This window comes from Semicossyphus pulcher, unplaced genomic scaffold (assembly GCF_022749685.1).
Source record: "Semicossyphus pulcher isolate SPU_LCO1_2020_fin unplaced genomic scaffold, fSemPul1.0.p SCAF_8, whole genome shotgun sequence".
NCBI lineage: Eukaryota > Metazoa > Chordata > Actinopteri > Labriformes > Labridae > Semicossyphus > Semicossyphus pulcher.
In genome coordinates, this window is record NW_027211759.1 from 16,780,959 (window position 1) to 16,801,349 (window position 20,391).

At 44.2% G+C, this 20,391-nt stretch overlaps 1 protein-coding gene across 1 annotated transcript in view; it reads right to left on the reverse strand.

Moving 5' to 3' along the window:
- Positions 1–20,391, reverse strand: part of iqsec3b (IQ motif and Sec7 domain ArfGEF 3b) — a 33,288-nt gene that overhangs the window by 4,832 nt on the left and 8,065 nt on the right. Inside the window, exons 3-11 of the mRNA XM_069685679.1 lie at positions 14,614–14,731; positions 13,269–13,670; positions 12,340–13,067; positions 11,463–11,624; positions 9,075–9,197; positions 2,918–3,084; positions 1,031–1,170; positions 750–881; positions 497–596 (exon numbers count right to left, since the gene is read on the reverse strand). Of these exons, the coding sequence (XP_069541780.1) occupies positions 497–596; positions 750–881; positions 1,031–1,170; positions 2,918–3,084; positions 9,075–9,197; positions 11,463–11,624; positions 12,340–13,067; positions 13,269–13,670; positions 14,614–14,731 (2,072 nt within the window). The remainder of the gene's footprint in view (positions 1–496; positions 597–749; positions 882–1,030; positions 1,171–2,917; positions 3,085–9,074; positions 9,198–11,462; positions 11,625–12,339; positions 13,068–13,268; positions 13,671–14,613; positions 14,732–20,391) is intronic.

A 20,391-nucleotide genomic window follows, 5' to 3' on the forward strand; every position in this document is an offset into this window, starting at 1 on the left:
TCATTAGCACGCTAACACGCTAACAAAGACGGTGAACAATTACCTTAAAAACAAAGCAATAGCATTGCTACTCTAAGCCTCCTAGCAGGCTGATGTTAGCATTTAGCTTAACCCTCTATCACTCTGGTTGAGTACTGATTTAAAGAAACACCTTGGTGGCATAAAACATAAACCTGGATGGGCAACTGAAAAATAGCATTCATAATTTTTACTAAAATGTGGTGCATGTTCAGTTAATTTAAATTGTCATTTACCAAAGTCAATATACAATACTGAATTTATGATCTTTCCTTAAACGGTAATACCAAAATAAAGCATGCAAGCACTTATGTTCTATTTGTGACCTCATAGAAATTCATTAAAATTCTGGGCAGTGTCCCACACTTGACAGACAGCGATGCTGTTGATGGCTCTAACAGCTGGCTCAGCATTTTTCCAGCACCAGGGCTGAACTGTACTGAGAGTAAAACTGCTTTAGAGTAAAACTGCATCTTACATTCGTTGCTGAAGAGGTGAAACTGCATTCCCAGAAGACCCATAGCTTTACAGAAGGTGTATGAGGCCGAGCTCTTCTTCTTGGGACACAGCTTCAGGATCTGCAGAGGTGTTACAAAACACAACACAAACGCACAACATGGCTGAATTAATATAAATCTGATTATATCTGGAAGTTAAATTTGTTGTATTTTGCTATATTGATATGTGGTTTCAGGTGCATCATAGTGAGTCATTGAATCGAGGTTCCTTACCAGCAGCAGGTCATTGAACAGGAAGACCTCTCTCTGCAGCTGGGACAGCTTCTGTTTGTGAGGCTTGTTGGCATCAGGCACCTCAAAGAGACGACAGCAGCACACCAGACGTCTGTGGGGCACGGCGAGGATCTGCAGAGGTGAGGTTAAAGAGATGGAGATGACAGACTGCAGCGAAATAATACATGACACCAGAGAAAAGAGGCAGAACAAACAAGTACAGACAGCTCACTGAAACGAGGAAAAGGAGGAAAGACATGCAACAAACAACTTTCACGCACAGTTTTCAGGCCCAGGATGGACTGCTCCACACGGCTCACGTAGGTCACATGGTCTTCGTTGGAGCGGAGCTCTCTTTGTTGAATCCTTTCATAAATGCCGGCGACCATCTCTCTGGGGATGTCCGCTCCATCGTCCACACCTGGGGGAACAATGGTCCATAAAGTGTAGGAGTGGTCAGGTAAGAGCTAGTCTATTTATCTTGAGCCCCACGCCCTGTTGTTACCTGCTAGCTAAGCTTTCCATTTTGACGCAGCACATTTGCATTTTACACTGATAATGCTGGCAGATTTATCAACGGGATGTTTTAGTATTTCTTTAAACAATGTATTCTTTATTTCAAACAGTTACTGTCGATTTTGTTGGCTGAAAAACAACCGTCACTGGCTAACGAGCTACGGATAGCAATTTAAGCTAACACTAGCTCATAGATTCGGTTAAAAACTCCTTTCTGGCTGACTTTAAATGTTTTCAGCTCTCTTTTTCTTAACTTTTAGTAGATTTAAGATGGATATTTAACAGACATTCACTTCAGCAGCCTGTTTTATTCAGTTTGACCCACTGACTGTAGGTTTCAATGGAAGGAGGAGGACGATTAGCTAACCTCCCGACCCTCTCCCTTAACTACTTGGGTTTGACTTAGGGCCAAATTAAATTGAATTAGATTCAATTAAATTACTGTTTTAATGGTAAAAATGCCTTTGTTTCTTTTAATATCTTCATGTTGAATTGCCAGTGAAATGAAATTGGCCGCATGTCTCTCACTTAATTCTATTATGTATAAAACACAATTCCTTTTCCAATAGCTTCCAGTGTGACCCAGTTTCTCCAAATCAATATACAAATGTTAAAACAAACATTTAATATATCTTGTGGATTTTTTCACAGGTGTTGATTATGAATCAAAACGTTTCTTTTTCTGAGAACAGCCACACTGAGGTTCTATGCAAAACTACACACTTCATAATCTTTGAGTGAATCTGAGACTGACTGTGTGGGCTCGTATCATTTTTGTCTGAGAGACTGCCGACAAATTAGTTTTATTTCATAGCAGGATTTGCTGCTGTGAATCATAAAGTGTGCCTTTAATCACAGTATGTGCACATTGTGTCCTGCCAGTTTTTCTATTATCACTTTGTAGTAGCACACAGGCATCCTCACTAAAGTCTGCCACTCTCTGCTGTTCATCTCCAAAAGTAAAACTAAGTTCTGCATTATTATAAGGAAGATATTTCTAATGGTGGATTTTCCGTAAGCTGGAGGTTCAAATAAAAGTCAAAGTGCTCTTCTTTAAGCACTGATGGCAGTAAATGTATGTATGAATTCAACTGCTGAAGAGAGACGGCGTTGAGAGCCGCAGGAAGTGCAGGTGATGAGATGCTTCCGTAAACCTGAGCCCATATCGTTAAATCTAACGTTAAGTGAGCCTCAATTAAATGGGTCGAAGCCGCGGTCTCTGGGGCAGAGATGTGAGTCAAGGATATCAGAAATCTCCTCCTGCACAGCTGATGGTTTTTCTTGATGGTAGCGAGCGGAGGCAGGCGCCCGCCGCCTCTTTGAGTAATTTACTTCACTCCAAGAGGCTGTCACTCAAAAGCCTGATAGTGAGGTTGATAAGGGAGTGCTTGGTGTAAAACTTTGACTTTCCCTGCCCTCTGCTCTCTTTTTTTCCTCTACCTTATCATTCTTATTTTCCACATCCTTCTGATTTATCTTCTCATGATCGGGGTTTGAAATGCGCATGTACTATAAATAACCAATTTTCAAACTCATTGAATCACTCGCCAGAAATGCTGAAACATTATCCGACCTCTATCCACGTCATACAGCCTCCTTACAAGTACATATAAATATACACGTCCTTCTGTGCTGCATTTGGACACACTCACCTCTTAGGTTGCGTATGAAGTCATCGAGGCCCATTTTGCGCTGTGGTTTGATGTTGGGCGAGTACATGTCGGTGTTGAGGAGGACCACAGCGAAGGCCAGGATGAAGATGGTGTCAGGGTTGTGGAATTGCTGCACCACATCAGGATTACACATACAGTACCGCTGGCTGTGGAGGAGAAACAGGAAAACAGTTATAATACGTAATATCAAATATACATATTTCAGCTTCACCTCTTAAATCGTATTTGCTATGCATTTCTGTGCTTAACAACAAATTATGTAAATTATTATTGGGCTAAATATCCTACCTAAATACTGGTGAATAAGCTGACGCTAGCTCTTTATGGCTATGTCAATAGAGAGAGATAATGTCTCTTATTCGAAGAAATTATTATGATAATACTTTTTTTAATTTCTATATTTTAAACTAATTATTAAAGGGACCTGACTGAGGCCGTTTAAGAGCCTGATTTGGCCCACAGGCGGCCAGTTGAAGAGAGTGTTATGTATTATGTATTATACATTAAGTATTTTGTGCAGGTTACCACAAGTTTATTGTGTAATAGCAACAAAACACTGCTAATAACTTTTCAATGATAGATTGAATGCCGTCAGGACAAATCCCAATGTTTGGCTCTGTCTGCCCACTGTCCTGTAACAACGTTCACCTTAATACCTTGTGCATTGTGTTACCACATCATGACAACCACCAATCTGACCAGATCATTAGGTTAGGTAAGATCCCTGTTCAGTACATACAGATATGCATGAAGCTATTGAAGCGACTGTCAAGCACATAGACTGTAAAAAGATGGACAACATGACAGCTCCCTAAAAGTGAAGCCAAACCCTCTCTATCGCCCCCTGCTGACTGGCTGCAGTATAGGTCATAAAGCCCACCTCCTCCATGTTAACAGATGGGACATGAGTCAAACTATAAAATCAAAATACACGCCAAATACATTTTTTCTCAAACATGGTTTCTGTCATTATAGTTAGTTCTTATCATGCTTATCAAGTGTTCATTTTTCTGACAAGTTTAGTTTTAATTAGTTATTTGATGCTGTAAAAAGGATGATTGACAGCTCTGTTGCAGCCGATCTGTTCCTGATTAGCATAGTAGAGGAGGAACGGCGAGAGGAGACGTAACTAAAACAATCACTGCAGTCACTGAAGTTTACATATCTGTGAACGTCTGCTTCAGACCAACACAAAGAAGCTGTTCTGCTGTAATACACGCCGACGTGCGTGATCCTTGCTGTTTTACCCGTTAAGTTAAGTGTGTGTTTCGGTTAGTGGCTTCAAATGACATCACCAGCGCAAGATGGCGACGCCTATCACGGGGGCTATTTCGGTGAGTGTAGGATTTTACTGCAGGACTGATGCCAAATCACGCTCAGTCAATCAAGCTCACCCAGCTCAAACTAATGCAGGCTCATAATCATAAAACAGGCCGTACATTCATGAAGGTTTTCATATAACATTTTTTAAAACAGCTTTAGAGAAACATTAACTCAACTTTATGGCCATTTTGGAGAATGCTGTTTGTGCTCCTGATAAATTATATTGGTTCATAAGAGGTTTTTCAAATATTTCCACCAATTACAATCAATGAGGAACGACTGAATGTTAAAAACATCGTTCAGGCTCACTGAGCCTAAACTTAATGATGCACTTCCTGACTTTGATAATGTTCCCAAAAGCACGCTCAAAGCCTGATATTACCTCTGAGCTCCAATGGTATTATGTTTCAAAATATCAGCAGTGAGCTGGGAGGGAAATCTTTGGATTGCAGTCGTGAACAAACAGACTGTTGAAGTTTTAAGGATAACATCCAGGCTGGCCTTTTAAAAGATTACTGCTGTCAGATGGAGGCACTGAGACTGATTTTAGGGCCGATATCTCACCATGCAAGATGCACAAATGTGTAATCTTATCTAGTAGATTGAGATATCTGAGGCAGACAGGACACAGGAGACATCTAATGGTCCAAAATAGATCCATCCTCGATAAGGTAACGCTGCCCAGTCTGCTTTAAAAACCGCCGATGCTGCATTTGGACCTGCTTTGCTCCAGCCCTGCCCACAGGCTTCACAAACTCTCACTTCCACCCCTCCTCCTTCCACAGCTCCCTCCCTATCTTTCTTACTGTCACTTACACTTACACAGTGGGCCGTTTCAGCAGTGGGAGGCTTTTATCTCTGCAGCCAGGCAGGATGCAGACATGGAGAGGGCTGCTCTGCTCCAGAGGACTACGCACTTGTCAGAGCATATGCAAGCGAGAGGCCACATCTGAGACCTGGGCAATCAGAAAGCCTTTTCCCAGACTGCACACGACATCTAAGGCCACAGAGAACTTGCAGGGAATCAGTCGACAACAGCCCAGATCAGCAGCAACGCTTTTGTTTGAGGGAGAATAGATCCCGCTCTGCACAAACGCTGCTGCAGATATAATATGCACATCCACATACGTACTGGAGACACACAGAGGCACACACAGGCACAAATGAGCCTCCTGATTTGCCAACTTGATGTAATTCTGCGGCAAATTCATCAAAGAGTGAATGCAAGGCATGATCCACTGTATGTGTGCGAGTATGCAAATGGACTTGTGAGCGCATATATGTGAATGTTTGATGCACTGGATGAGCAAACAGTTGAGTGAATATATAAAGCTCTGGCTGTGTGTATGTTTGTGTGTGTGTGTGTGTGTGCTTCATTCACACATTTTCATGCGCGGATCTCCGTCTTATGTAACCACTTTATTTAAACACCATCTCCCGCTCTCTTATCTTCATATCTGCATATGTAACATGCATGCCAGCTGGCACAAACACCGCTTCATATAAAAGAACTACTCACGGCAAAAGTACAACATGCTTCAAAAAGATGACATAACTGCTGTTACGTAACAGACGTGGCATCGGATGTCTGGCTGTCCCGATAAAGCCGGCTTCTTTTCTGACCTACACTCACAGCCACGGCGGCAGAGAGTGTGGTCTGGGATCGCTGCTGAATTTGTAATCTGCACCCAGGGGCTCAGCACGTATGATTGAGTGTGATGAGATTAACTGATGGCCACGGTGGGTGTTCTGATTGGCCCTCAAATCAGAGGCGGAGAAGGGGAAGTGTCCTGACTGCTCTTCTCCTCTCTTCCCACACCACTTCTGGCTTTGAGTAAGAACCAATTTCCTTAATGGACACGACAAATGATAGTCTATATTTTCTCTCATATTGTCCTCAATAAAAAGAGCAGACACAACAATGAATTGGCCCTTCTAACAAGTGCAACCCCTGTGTCCACAGCCTGCTGCTGCTCTTACACACAATAATGAGCCTCTGAGTGACATGCTCCTTTAATATGATGAGTTTATTTTTAATCACACATACGTAAATACATCAATGCTCAATAATGAACCAAATACATATTAATCCACGTCTGAAAATAGTCCCCAACATATGTGCTATTCCTGTCAGGGTGAGGTTTTCCTAAAAACCCAGCTCCAATGTTAGGGTTTCAAAATTAAACAATATATAAGTGACTTGTTTTTAGCCAGCAGCTAAGCTAGCTCGTGGCTCTAGCTGGGGCAGTGTTGGTCTGATTCACACAATCATCAGAATGATTTGTATAATCATTGTAATTATCCAATACTTGGGTTGATGATTAAACACATGCAACACTAATGACATTTCTATCAGCCATATCTGTACTTGGCTGTTGGTGTTTTGGGCTAATTAGTCAATGTTAGCACACTTACAGGTGAAGCCAAGATGTAAACAAATAAATCGTAATTTCATTGTTATGACAATCTGAGCATTCACAACAAACACATCGCCAAAGTCTTAATCTACATTATTAATAACAATTACTTCATGTCTCACTGCATCAGCTGGAGCCGTGGGTGTAATGGCCATGCTTCCACACCATTATGATGTGATCAGATGAAGCCCAAGCAGCTACCCTACAGATTAATTGGTGTCAATTTAGTGGTGAAAAAACAGTTTTTTAGATTTATTCTGGATTAAGGAACAACATGTCGCAAACACAGACACTGTGTTTGCGACACGTTGTAAGAGTTATAGCTAACATGCAGTCTTTAATATTTGTTTATTTATCGCACCCCATATCGTCATGGCAATATTGAACAATGAAACTGCCCAACGCAGAGTTTTCTCATATCGTGAAGGACCACCATAGCTCTATGTAGGGGATTTTGCCATTTTGCTGTGCTGTCCAAACGTTTGGTGAAAATACTCAAAGTATCCCACAATGCATTGTAAAAAGCACTGTACAACCAATGGTCACTAGCCCACTAGAATATACCATCATGCATTGCACTGAAAATAAAAAACAGCTGTGACATAAATAACAGTGCAGAGAAAATGAGCCAAGTGTTTTATCCACAAGTTCACTACATGGTCCGCTACACTGAGCTCCCTTTAATGGAGTAGACAATAAGTGAAGGATTTGGGACACAATATCAAATGTCATATAAGCACTTTAGCATGCTGCTATAAGCAACCCGCTAGTATGACTACAGTTAAAGCATTCAGTCCTCAGTAGGAAACATTGGGCTTACAGTTACAAGGCCACAAAGAGGGCACAACAGTTTAAGCATGCACTAGCTTATAGCACATTTTTCAAAGATTATTTTCCTGGCTTTTGCCTCCATTTACAGAACAGCTGAAGAGAGACAGGAAATGCCGGGAGGAGAGAGCGGGGGTTGACATGCAAAAGGATCAGCAGAACGGGGGTCGAGGTCGGTAGCCTCTGTACCAAACCAGCGCCCCCCTATACAGTATATACAAACTTTTCCCATTGAAATTGTTGATCGATAAAAATAGAATAATGTCAGGATTATATCGAAGTTTTTCAATTTTAAGACCACAAAAATACAACATCACCAAGTCAGCAGCTCTGACAAACAAGGATCAGCGTCATGAGTGCAGAAAGGTGTCTGCAGTCAGTTAACATGCAGTCCATTTTCCACTGTGATCCCACTCTAACATTGAATTACACGAGCAGTGCAGAGTAATTCAGAGGGACAGCTTGGTTAATGACTTCAAACGGGCAGTGGCTGAACTCATGTCCTGGTGGTGACATTGTTGGTAATCCTGAGGGAAAGAGCAGCACATGGGCAGAGGGAGATTAAATGTACACTACGATTCAACCAATTACTCTGAAATAGAAAACAATGATGGCCGTTTTTATTGCATTTTCAGCCCTGGGAGCAATCTTTCGATATTACCAGGGACATTTCAAGGGCAGTGCCAGCCGGGGGAAAACGCACCACTGCAGCTCCTGTTTGCCCGGTCACTTTCTCCTCAAATAATTCTCGTTCAGAGGGTCAAATAGCGCCATAAAATCCTGTTTCCGTCCAGGCAAAGCTAGACAGGCTACAAGTAGAGTGTGTAAGCTATGGTGGGTCTCTCAATGCCCTTCTGGTATTTAAATGAGTCTTCTCCGGCAGATATGCTCATAAATTTTACTGGCCGGAGGGCAGGAGTCAGCACTGACAAAATGAGCAGAAAACCAACTCAGGCTAAAACCTCATGAGTAACAAACATGCACTTTTACATATTAATGTGTGACTCTGGGTGGAAGTGGACACGCACATGCAAACAGCCAACGTAGCCTGGAGATTTGGACAGAAAGTGTCATCCAGGGGAGAACGTTATTAAATAGTGCATCTATTTTCATCCTGGTGGAACGTACACTGATTGCCTGCAGCTCAGATCTCCGCTCTGATTGGCTGACAATCAAACGCCGCTGAGTTTAGTCAAAGGTTACAGGCAATCAGTGTAATTTGTTAATGATACAAGGCTTCGGTTTCATCAGAGGCTGCCGCAGTGAGCTAGCAGAACCAGTTAAACACTCTGTCTATACAGTCCCCTTATTAGTATGCTATTCTGGTTACGTCTGTTACCACAAGGCTGCAAGAGGAGATGAGAAAAACGTTTTTATTTTGCAAAATATGTGAGCCTATTTTTTTCTTTTTTTTGCATAGGTGGCTACAGGCAAAAGGTCTATTCATTTGAAAAGTTCAGCCCTGCTCAGTCATGTGATGGACTGTTGCTGTGCTGAAGTGTGGTGAAAAGGGAAGCCAGAGCTTGTTTGTCAGCGCCACCCGGTTGTGAGCGAGCTGACAGTCTCACCTAAAGGCTTCGATGAGTCTCTCCACTTTCTGTGCTTCTCCCTGAACCCGAACATGAGCCTGGAACTTTCTGAGGGCTTCGTCGAGCTCCATGCCTGAGAAATCCATCTCGTCCACGACGCAGCTATAAAGGGACAGACAGAGAGGCAATAAAGGAAGGGTGAGTGAGATTGGGTTGAGTCGTGGAGTGTCACTCTAATGAGAAGGTGAGTGTGTTTCTGTGCGTGTGCGACAGACTACTGAGTACCGATGTGCTGATGGCAAATCTTCCTCTTACAGTCATACTTCAATTACAGAAGCACTGACCTGGAAGACGCACATAGAGACGACATGTTTGCACGCGCACGCACACTTTGTGCGAACATCAATGGAGAGGACAAGGTCTGACGGCAGTTGAAGGCAAGAGGGAAGGAAGAAGAGGGATGAGAGGGCCAAATGATGATATGCAAAGTGTGTGTGTGTGAGAGAGTGAGAGGTAGATGAAAGGCTGAGGACTGGCTGTAGCAATGGGAGAAGTACATACGCAAGATTGTGCGTCCACGTTTAATGTGCATGTGCGTATTTGTGTCTGTGTGTCTGATTGCAAGAAAGTGAGGGTGTGTGCTTGTGTGTGTTCAGTGCAGTGACCTATTTCTACAGTCTCTGCAACAACCTCAGCAAAAAGCCTCTCTATCCTGGATCTCTGTCTACGCTGGATGGATGCAAAAAGGGTGAGTGTGGAAGCATTAAGTAAATGCATGTTTTCACGGTTGTGTTGCATTTATGCATGCGAGTGGTGCATGCCAAGTGACTTTGCGTCTGTGTGTGTGTGTGTGTGTGTTTGTAACACATGTATAAATCACAGGTTAGGTGCTCTTTGCAAGTTCTATGTTAGCCTCTATTCATGAAGTCAGAGTCTAACAAATGTCTTCTTTATCTCCTCTCTTTTTAGGTGTTATGAGAAACACAGGTGCATGAACACACGGCAAACAGAAGAGTTGAAAGCTCCAGTGGGAAATAAGCAAACTCAATTTGCCTATGAGGACCATGTGATATGTTGGAAGCTTCCAGAACAGCTACTTAATGGACCTGGAGGTGAGACAGTTGTAGCAGATCCAGTGAGTCATTTAGCTAAAGTTTCTCTCTTTTTAATGGAACAAATCTTCAATTATAAAAGTTAATAAGTCATAAATAGTGCTATAACACAAATGTTAAATACCCCCTCAAGTGGTGTTTAACCTTATAAACATCTCCATGTGGTGTTCTTCATGTGCTACAAGACATATCCGGGACAACATAAGCAGTCATCTCCATGGCTGGGCCTGTCTGCCTTTAAACTGCAGTGTACCAAGGACAGGCTGAACAACACTTTTTCAGATTGGGTTTGTGATGTCACAAACCTAAGGAGCCAATCCCGTTAATGGACGGGGTGACGCTATGCATATCATTATGTGTAACCTATGGCAACCACTTCGGAGATACGGGAGCCAGCTGTAACCGCCATCGTAATTTTTGCAAACTCACTACTGACTACAAAGGTTAACGTTACTACTGCTAATTACTACATTTCAAGCTAGCTACGTTTCAACAAGTTGCCACTAAACGATGGCAGAGACGTGTTTTGTTTTCGGCTGTAATTTTACAAAAGGAGAAACATAGCACATAGTGGGCGGGGACTGTGCAGATTGGGGAATATTTAATGAAGGAGAAGGAGGATTTTTAAGGTAATTAAACGTATTTTGTAGAAAAAAACATATCAGAGACCATTTATTATTTCAAGCAGAGCATTTTATACGTCTTAAAACATGACTGGAGCTGCTCTTTAATATGATGTTAATGAATACATTTTGGTAAATATATTTTACGGCCTTTTTTCCACAAGCTAGTTGATCAAATGTTCACTTGAAGCTCTCTTCATGATGAGCTAGAGGGTTTGCTAAAAGACAACTCAAGTGCCACCAATGGGGCCGATTTTTTTTCTCACAATCTGACATCTCAAAAGTTGTTCTTATTAAAGGGACACTCCACCAATTTTATTAATTAAGGTCAAATCACTTGTCATGAGGACTACCACTCAGACTGTGGAGAGTGAGTGTCTCCTGTGGCTTTGGAGGAGCTGTCTAAAACCCAACACCCAGGTGATGACATCATCTTTTGTCTCTTATCGGGGCTTTGAAACTGTGCATTTATAATAGCAAGATAGAAGAGTTTGAAAGATGTAGGTGTTCACCAGCAATTAAAGATGATGACGATGAGATGCATTTAAAGGAGAAGCTTGCGTTAAGATTTCAAAGGTATTCTAATTAAACAACTGGATTAATTGCTGGCCTTCAGCAATCAAAACCTGAACATATGTACAAATCTGTGTGTGAAACATACACGACTTCATACATAATTAACAAGGACTCACTCAAGAACATCCCTGTTGAACTGCAGCTTGCTGTTCCCCAAGAACTCCCCGATCATCTGCCTGCTCAGGCCCTTCCTCTGCAGCAGGAAGTGAGCCACTCCGATGGCCGTGTCGGGGACGAAGCCACGAGTGATCAGGAAGTGGATGCCCCTCTCTGGGTTCCTGCCCCGCCGATGGTCGAGAGCAGAAAAGCAGAAAGTGTTAGGAGTTAAGCAGCGAGCGTGTGTGTAATGTCACTGTGCGTTGAAGCGGATAGGTGTGTGGGCCTGAGTGAGAAAGAAAATGCGTAACACCGTGTATAAGAGAACTGGCGCTTAATGCGAGGAGGAGTAAATGTAAGAGGAAGCACAGAGAGACAGGAAGGGTGCATTCATGCGCAAAAGCTGTTAGCCCTGGACTTCTGGATCCGACCCGCTGTCACTGATGCATGTGAGTTAATTTACTTTAATTTGTATTAACGAATAATAAGTGCAGTCCAGCCGTGGAGGCTATTTATAGAAGCTGAGGCTCTTTGTTCATGACCTCCTTGACTGCCTCTTCTCTTCAGCTGCGAATTCCCTCTTTTCTACCTCGCTCGCTCTTCCTTTCTTCGTCCCTCCGCCCCCCACTCTTTCTTTTTTTTTTTTCATTGACATCACAACATCACAAGATGGCACTGAAGAGACAGCTCCTCCCAACAATTACAAACACTAATGAGCAGCTGCTTAGAGCACTTTTGCCGGCCTGTCGGAGATTTGTCAGACACAAACAGTAATAAGTGTACTTTGAACCCTGAGCCAGAGGGGCAGAAATATTTGTGATTTTCTCTGCGTGCCAGCATGTGTGTGTGTGTTTGCGTGTGTGTGTGTGTGTGTGTGTGTGTTGAAGGCCCACTCACACATTGAAGAGGTTGAGTCCTATGCGGTACAGGCGTTTGCGGTGTGTGTCCGTGGACAGGGTGGGCGACCTGCAGGAGGCTGGATCCTGGCACCGGTCCCTGGGCAGAGAGACGACCAGAGCCTGCAGGGCCTCAGGGCTCGGCCCCCCGGGGATCTGCTGAGGGTGAGTGTAGTGGTACTGCTGGTACTGGGTGTAGATCTGAGCAGGCTGCTGGTTAGACTGGGCTGAGGTGGAGATGGAGGCGGAGGTAGAAGTAGACGTGGAAGTGGAGCCCAGCCTGTCTGAGCCGATGTCCCCCTCAAATCCTCCCACTCCTCCTGGAGCCGGCACAGCTGAGCCCCTCCTGGATCCCGGATCGGCCATTTCCAGCTCCTCGCTGGGCGGAGGTGCGGGAAACTCCGGCTCCTCTGCTGAGAAGCTGCCCCCTCCTCCAGCCATCCCGCTCATAGAAGTCTTCCTGCTGCCGGGCTGTCCCCCGCCTGAGTTGCCCAGCGAGGTGGTGGTCGTGGTGGTGGCGGAGGAGATGGTGTAGGAGCTGTTGCTGTCGATGTGAACGGTGACGTCCCTGAAGGCCATGAGCAGCGAGCTGGCGCTGCGTGGCAGACAGGCGCTCTCAGCGGCTGCACGAAGAGCTCCGGGATCCATTAGCAGCCCCTTCCCCTCTCCGCTCTCAGACAAGCTCCAACCACGGAGAGCATCATCAATCGACTGGGCCAAGGAGTGAAGCTGGAAATGTAATGATTAAAAAACACTTTAAAAGACATGATTTCATCAGGTCAAAAAGCACGAAGCATCTGATACCAGAGGGGATGTTAATTAATGGCTATCTGCAGGAATAGACAGATTAGATAAACAGTGATTGTGCCTGCCTGCATCCCTACTTATATCAAGCTGATGAGAGCTGTTACATGATAGAAACAGGCTCACTTGTTCAGAGAAGCAGTCCTCCAGCTGTGTGAGTGTCTGTCCGGGGGTCTGAGGTTGAGCCGGGCCTGGAGCAGGAGTGGGAGCAGCTGTGGGAGCAGAAGCAGGAGAAGGAGGCAGAGAGGTGGAGCGACAGGGAGGCGGAGGAGGAGTTTTGGAGCGTAACGGTATCTGCCCACCTCCGGGATGCAGACTGTAACTGTGTCTCTGCGCTGCGTTCCGGTTTCGTCCTGAGGGGCTGGGGTGGCGCAGGGAGATCCTGCGGGGCAGCTTGCTCTCCGACAGAGAGTTACGGATCTTCTGGAAGTTTTTGCTGAGCTGGTACTGTCGGAAGGCCGTCTGGATCCGACGGGCTGCCCTCCGCGCTATGAGATGGCCTCCGTACTTCTGCTCCAGCTCTTCTATCTGGGGACAGGAAGAGAGTGAGGGGGAGTGAGTTTAAATATCAAACGTGTTTACAGGGCTCTGAGACTTACTGATGACACTGCGAGAGCGATATTGCAAAGCACACAGCAGCCACGGAAAATATTTATTCATCCATCAGCAGGCAAACATCATATTGCAATTTTGTGCCTATAAAATACATACTTGCATCCTTATTTTTAGTTGTATTTTTCTTACTTTTATGTCCATTTATTTAAAACCGGTGAGGGTTTATGGTTTAGGAGGCAAAGTAAACATCATCTATCATCATTCAAAGGCTAATGCTGTCTGAAGGGCCATGGGGAGGAAGGATGGATGAGCTGTGACAAAGGTGCCGTTGAGAAAATGAACCGAAAAAGAAAACACCTGCACGAGCATGTTTCTGGTGCGTTTACTGACCCAAAATCTCCTCCTGAATTTTACCCTCTGATATCTCCAGCAAGAAGGGAAGACAGAGGAGGAGGAGGAGGAGTGGGAGGTAAGGGAAGAAGAGACAGAGAGGGAGAGAAAGGAGGACAGCCACACATGTCCGTGCTTGCGCGAGCACACACACACACCCTCAAACACACAGAGAGACACACTCACACTCGCACTGCAGCAGCAAAAGCAGCAGCAACCGCAGACCCTTCAGCAGTTTGGTTTGAGAAATAAAGACATCTCCAGCCGCCAGAAGCAGTTATTAGCTGTTACCATGACAACCTAGCATCCTTTCGTGTTCCTGTCGCCGTGGCAGTGGAATCGCTGGTGTGCTTTTTCATGTCAACACGGACAGAAATAGATCTGAATGGTTTTTTTTGTCACGCAAGACGCAATGTCAAATGATCCTTCAAACACCTCCTCATGTTAGAACAGGTGGAGGAGTCAGTGTAGTTCCATCGCAGCATATGCTCACAGACCCACACACACACTTAAAATGAGAGCATACCTGTTTGTTTTTATTCTCCAGGCTGATCTCGTACTCGCTGGGTCCCTCTCTCTTGGTCACCTCCGCTTCCTGTCCGCTTCCGGAGGACGGCCCATCCTCCAGGCTCAGCATCTGTCCGCTGCCAGGGGAGGAATAAAAAAAACACAAAGCTATCAGTCCTCCAATACTGACCTTCATAGTTCCATCGTTATCACAGTGGCAGGTCATCAACAATGAGGAGTGTGAAGAGGTTCAGGAGGGAAGCAGCAGGTGGGCAGTGATGTGTGGCCGTGGTGGCTCGGGGCCGGGATGACTGAGTTTAAGTGTCCGGTCCTGTTTGGTCAGATTTGTGGCTCCGCTGCAGGTTACAGGAGGAGAACTGAGGACATGTGACCGGGATAAAAATACCTTTTTATAGACTTGTTTTGTGCCCAAATCATTCCCTCTTTCACGTATTTAACACAGTATTTCCTACTGATTAAAACTAGTTACATCCAAATACCTGAGATGTGGACTTGAGACTTGGTGACTTGGACTCGAGTCGACTAAAGTCACTGTTTTGATGACTTGCGACTTGACTTGACAAAAAATAAATGACTTGAGACTTGACTTGACTTGAGGCATGATGATTCGGATGACTTGCGTGTGTTCATAAGTTTTAATGTTAGCTGTTAAATATATAAAATTATATAATTCAATGTTGTCAAGTTTCTGTCTAACTGTCAAGTAGCGCAAACTGGGAATCATGATTGGACGACTCAAAAAGCTCCCCGGTATGTGATTGTCATGATTGATGACTGGCTGTCAGTTAAACTCCTCACTATGGCAACACGCAACATCAAAGGACCCCAAAGAGAAGCCTCATCAGTCGTACTCATTACTACTCAATAAGGTCTCAGAGCAGAGCATCATCATGGCTGCGTCTGTGCCGAGATAATACAGATACAATTCGTTGTCATTCTTTTTGAACAGGTTATATAAATTGGCCAATAATATAATTATTAGACGGGCTGCTAACACCTTGTCTTTTCTCTTTATAAAGACCGGATACTACAGGTAAGAGGGCTGTATATCGGGTGGAAAAAAAGTGACTTGACTTGGGATTTGACTTGACTTAACTAAGGACTCGATGTGACTTGACATAACCTGTGACTCGACTTGACTTGCCCAAGAAAAAATGACTCAAGACTTGCTTGAGACTTGGACCAAATGACTTGAGACTTACTTGGGACTTGAGCAAAGATGACTTGAAGAGAGTAAATATTAAGCATGCCTTCATTAATAAATAAACTAAATGATTTACAAAATACTTGATGATTTATGTCCTATCAATCAATTGATCAAGTGTTTTTTTGCCTCCCGTCCCAGGTTGCATAAGTTGTCAGTCATCTTCTCAATCAGATATACTTTTTGATTTTTAAACCCCTGTAAATGTCAAACTGTGCGGTATTTCACAAAAAAGATTGAAGAAAAGTCTAAAAAATAAGCACGGTTATGTGTTGCAGAGGGCTGCACGGTGGTTTGAATCCCGGTTCAGACACAGGGGGCCTTTCTGTGTGGAGTTTGCATGTTCTCCCCGTGCATGCGTGGGTTCCTGCCGGGTACTCCGGCTTCCTCCCACAGTCCAAAGGCATGCTCGTTCGGTTCATTGGTGACTTTGAAATTGCCCGTAGGTGTGAACATGAGAGTGAAAGGTTGTCTGTCTCTGTGTGTCAGCCCTGTGATTGACTGGCGATCAGTCCAGGGTGTCCCACGCCTTTTACCCAGTGACAGCTGGGACAGGATGCAGCTCCCCTGCGACCCTGAACGGGATAAGCGGTATAGATAAAGTATGGATTGTGTTGCAGTATTTCTTTTTCTACCTTGATGATCCACTTCCGATCATTTAGATTAATCCTCTGGCCCGCAGGTTTGCAACCAATGAGCTGACCTTTTTTACAACTAATCATTACAGCCTCACTTCAGTGAGCAGTGAAGATTTCTGACATTTATAATAGATCAGCAGTTTGCGCCTCGCTGACTGAGGTGTATTGTCGCATAAATGACGCATTGTGTTAATTCAGGAGGAAACAGAAGTCAGATTGTACTCCCATATCCCACACACGCTCAACTCATCTAAGTCCAGGATTTGTCTCCCAAGTTTGCATTCAATAACGCTAAACTCTGCCTTTCCGAGTGCTACACGAGTGCATTTAGCAGTGTAAGGAATTACATGTTTCTTTTTATCGGTTAGTTCCGACCAAGTATTCTGATTGGATAAGAGGCATTCCACGAGTGTTGATATAGAGAACAACGTCACCGGGACTTCATTCTGTATATCACTCCGCCTCAGCCAGGTGTTCTGAATACTGTTATAAACATTAGAGCAGACTGTGTATGTCTACATCGATCAAGCTAGTACCTCTGAATCACTCAGCAGACTCTTATTTCACTGGTTGATGATAATTAAAACAAACAGATACATGTATGTGATGACAGCTGATCTGTGGTGACCTGTAGACACAGAGTGCAGGAGAATGTTTGGGTTGCTTGGCAACAAAAGTCCAGTTTCAGTCAAGTTGTGGAACTAGTCGAGTTGGTGGAGCAAAAAATAATCAGTTGTTGATTATTGCTGTTTACTTATATTTGCTGCTTGTATAACTGGTGTATAAAAGGTCTTGTAAAGGTCATGCTGTTGTACTGAATATCATCATGGCTGTGATTCGGTTGTAGGTTGCCGCAGATAATCATGTGATATTGCTTAAACAATGTGTGTCTCAGACTGGCAGGAAGGTTTACAGGACAGTCTGTGTTAAGCTTGCTCAGATTTTTCCAATAAATGGTTAAAACTTTGGAAGTGTTACATCTGATGGAAAGTTTTTTTCCCATCACGGTAATCTGTAATTTACAGTGCATATGTTTTACACTCACCCAACAAAATTAATTCACAGATTCATAGAGCGACGTTTAATTATAAAGGAGGTTGGAGGAGGAGACTTCATTAGATACTGCATACACTGCTGCACTGCTGCACAACACTGCTTGATACTTTTAATTATAAGTATCATTAAAACAACTGAACGCATATCCAGTGCACTAGGAAGAAAACACAGTGGGGTGTTTGGACACAGTAATGGAGTCATTCACATTTTGATTTGCAATCTTGAACTGTCTGACACAACATCAATGTCCCACTGCTGATTTTGTGCATGCGTTTCAATGGCAACGACACCATTTGGATGAATATCTCAGAGGGAGTTTTGATGAAACTTTCTCCTAGAGTGAATAGAAATGACTGTTTCATAAATTTCTGCAGCTAGAATTACAGTAGAAGAGGAGACACAGGCCTTCAAACCACTGTAAGCACTGCACAGATAATCACAGAATCAAAGATGACCTGCAGAAAAAGTAGCCGACACTGAATCCACAGAAATGAAATTAATCACATTTCTGTTATGCAGCCGGAAGCAAAACAAAAAGCATTTATTAAATCCAGCTTGAATCTCACTCAGAACTCGACTAAGTGGACTATAAAGGCTGTCTCTGCTGGCAGAGGGGCCCATCCTCCCTCCTCCTTATAATCCCAGGTCCTGTCGACAGATGGAACAATGTTCTTTTATATGACAGCATCATTGAAATCGTGTTACCAAAGCAAAACACAGCAGCAAAAAAATGTGTTATATTTTTAGATAACTTAATCTTTGTTAATTCTGGTTAGAGGAGAACGTCTCTGTCATCGCAGCAGCTCTAAAAGAAACTAACATTCAGCACCTTTTATATCACCAGGCTGGACTGATGCAAGCACAGAGGTATGATCACACCCTAAGAGCTTTTATAATGGGGTGCAATTATGAGTGTGTGTGCAATCTTTCTTCCACCCAGATAATGCTTACTCTAATAATTTTTACACGAAGTGGACCAGCGCTTAACAGGACTGGGGATTATAAAAAGCCTGCTCATGGTTAAATAATGAGAGCATCACTAAAGTTCCTCTTTGTTTTCTTTGATTGCTGTGAAAGCAAATATAGTGCGTCCCCGGCTCAAAGTCGGAGATAGGCCCTGGTCGTATCTTTAAAAGGAGATAACGTGCGAGAAAATACAGAGAGAGACGCGTGAAACCAGAGGAAATACTGCGATAAAAACCAGGGAGAGGAAACAGGAAGATTATGGTGGTGTGTGCATGCTGGAGGCTGTCTCTATCAAAAACTCGATTAAAACACTGCCATGCCACCGCGCTGCATCAGAATACATTAGAGTACATTAGAATACATTAGAGGATTTAAAAGTAAGAGTTGAGCTATTAATGCATCTGGACAGCAAAAGCCTCCATAATGATATGGGCGCTATACACAGTCTCTCTCTCTCTCTCTCTCTTTGGCTCGCTCTCTCACCCCCCACACATGCTCGCATTTGCAGCAACAAACACACCAAGCTCGCGCTCGCCGCTCCGCCTGCTGGAGTGACGTCATGTGAGGAAGAGAAATGAGCATCTGTCAAATCGTATCTCTCAAGGTCCCAAAGAGAGTTACAGTACTGCACAGCCAGGGGAGACACACACACACACACACACACACACACACACACACACACTGAAGCTGAGTGTAGAAAAGGCACGGCAGGTTAGGCTGGAGGCGGATCCCATGACATCTCCGGGGAGGTGAGGTTTGTGTGTGCTTGGATGCATCGGGACAGTTAGCGTGCAGAGGTGGTGCAGGTTTGCAGCCACCAGGCACACACGGCTCCATGTGATGGTAATAATGAGCCTCGGCTGTGTCACACCGCTGCTCTACATCTCATCATCTCAGGTGGCTGTCCGCCGCCGCTACTGCTGCTGCTGCTGATGCTGTGCCATTAGCCCGTCCAATCAGGGCGACGTGGGTGTGAATGATAAGTCATCAGATCAGAGAGAAGAGAGGGATTACGCGCAGACAGATGGGGATATTAATAAAAACAGAACGAGGGAGAGAGACATGATAGGGAGGGATGAAGTGAGAAATAATTGTAGAGAGTTGATTAGAGCAGGCAGACGGATGAATAATGAGGAGAGATGCACACAGATGTAAACAACACAAGAGAGAAAGTAGATCTAACGGGGAAAGTCTGGATTCCAACAGAGTCTGGAGGATTAAAAGATGGATGACACTCTGGAGGAGGGAGGTTAGATAGTAATCAATGAGAAACTAAACCATCTTTTCAAACTTTTACAACACAGCTCCGCTCAGTCAAACATCAACAAGTGAGACGTCACGCATTCACACGCCCCCAAGAAAAGATACGAACAAACTTGTGTGACAAACAGACATCTTCCCACGCAGGCACAGACGGCTAAAGTGGCTCCAGCAGCATCTTCAAAGTTAGATTCACTGGTTACTATGGCACTGGTAGCAGCTCAAACGTCATTACTGGGTTGCCATGGGTAATTTTATAGAGGCAATATCATCACAAGCCCCCTTTCTCCCCCGCCCCATAACGCCCCAACCCCCCTTTCTCTCCCTCTGTGTCTGTATATGTGAGCAGCCCTGGAGGCTGCAGGAGCTATATGTTTGTCACGGAGCATTTAACCCCCTCACTGGAACTCCAGGCTCCTCACGTGCATACATACACAAACTCACACGCTGTGAACAGCACGATCAAAACACACAGTGTGGACGTGACTCAGTACGCTGACGCACATGTACAGATTTTGTGTGCTCATACAGAGACAGAAATTCACTCTGTTAGAAGAAACATGTTACACTATAGGCCTGAAATACACACATGTACAAACAGGATTCTATGGACATGCATTAATGGAGAGGGTGAGGGGGCTGCACATGGACA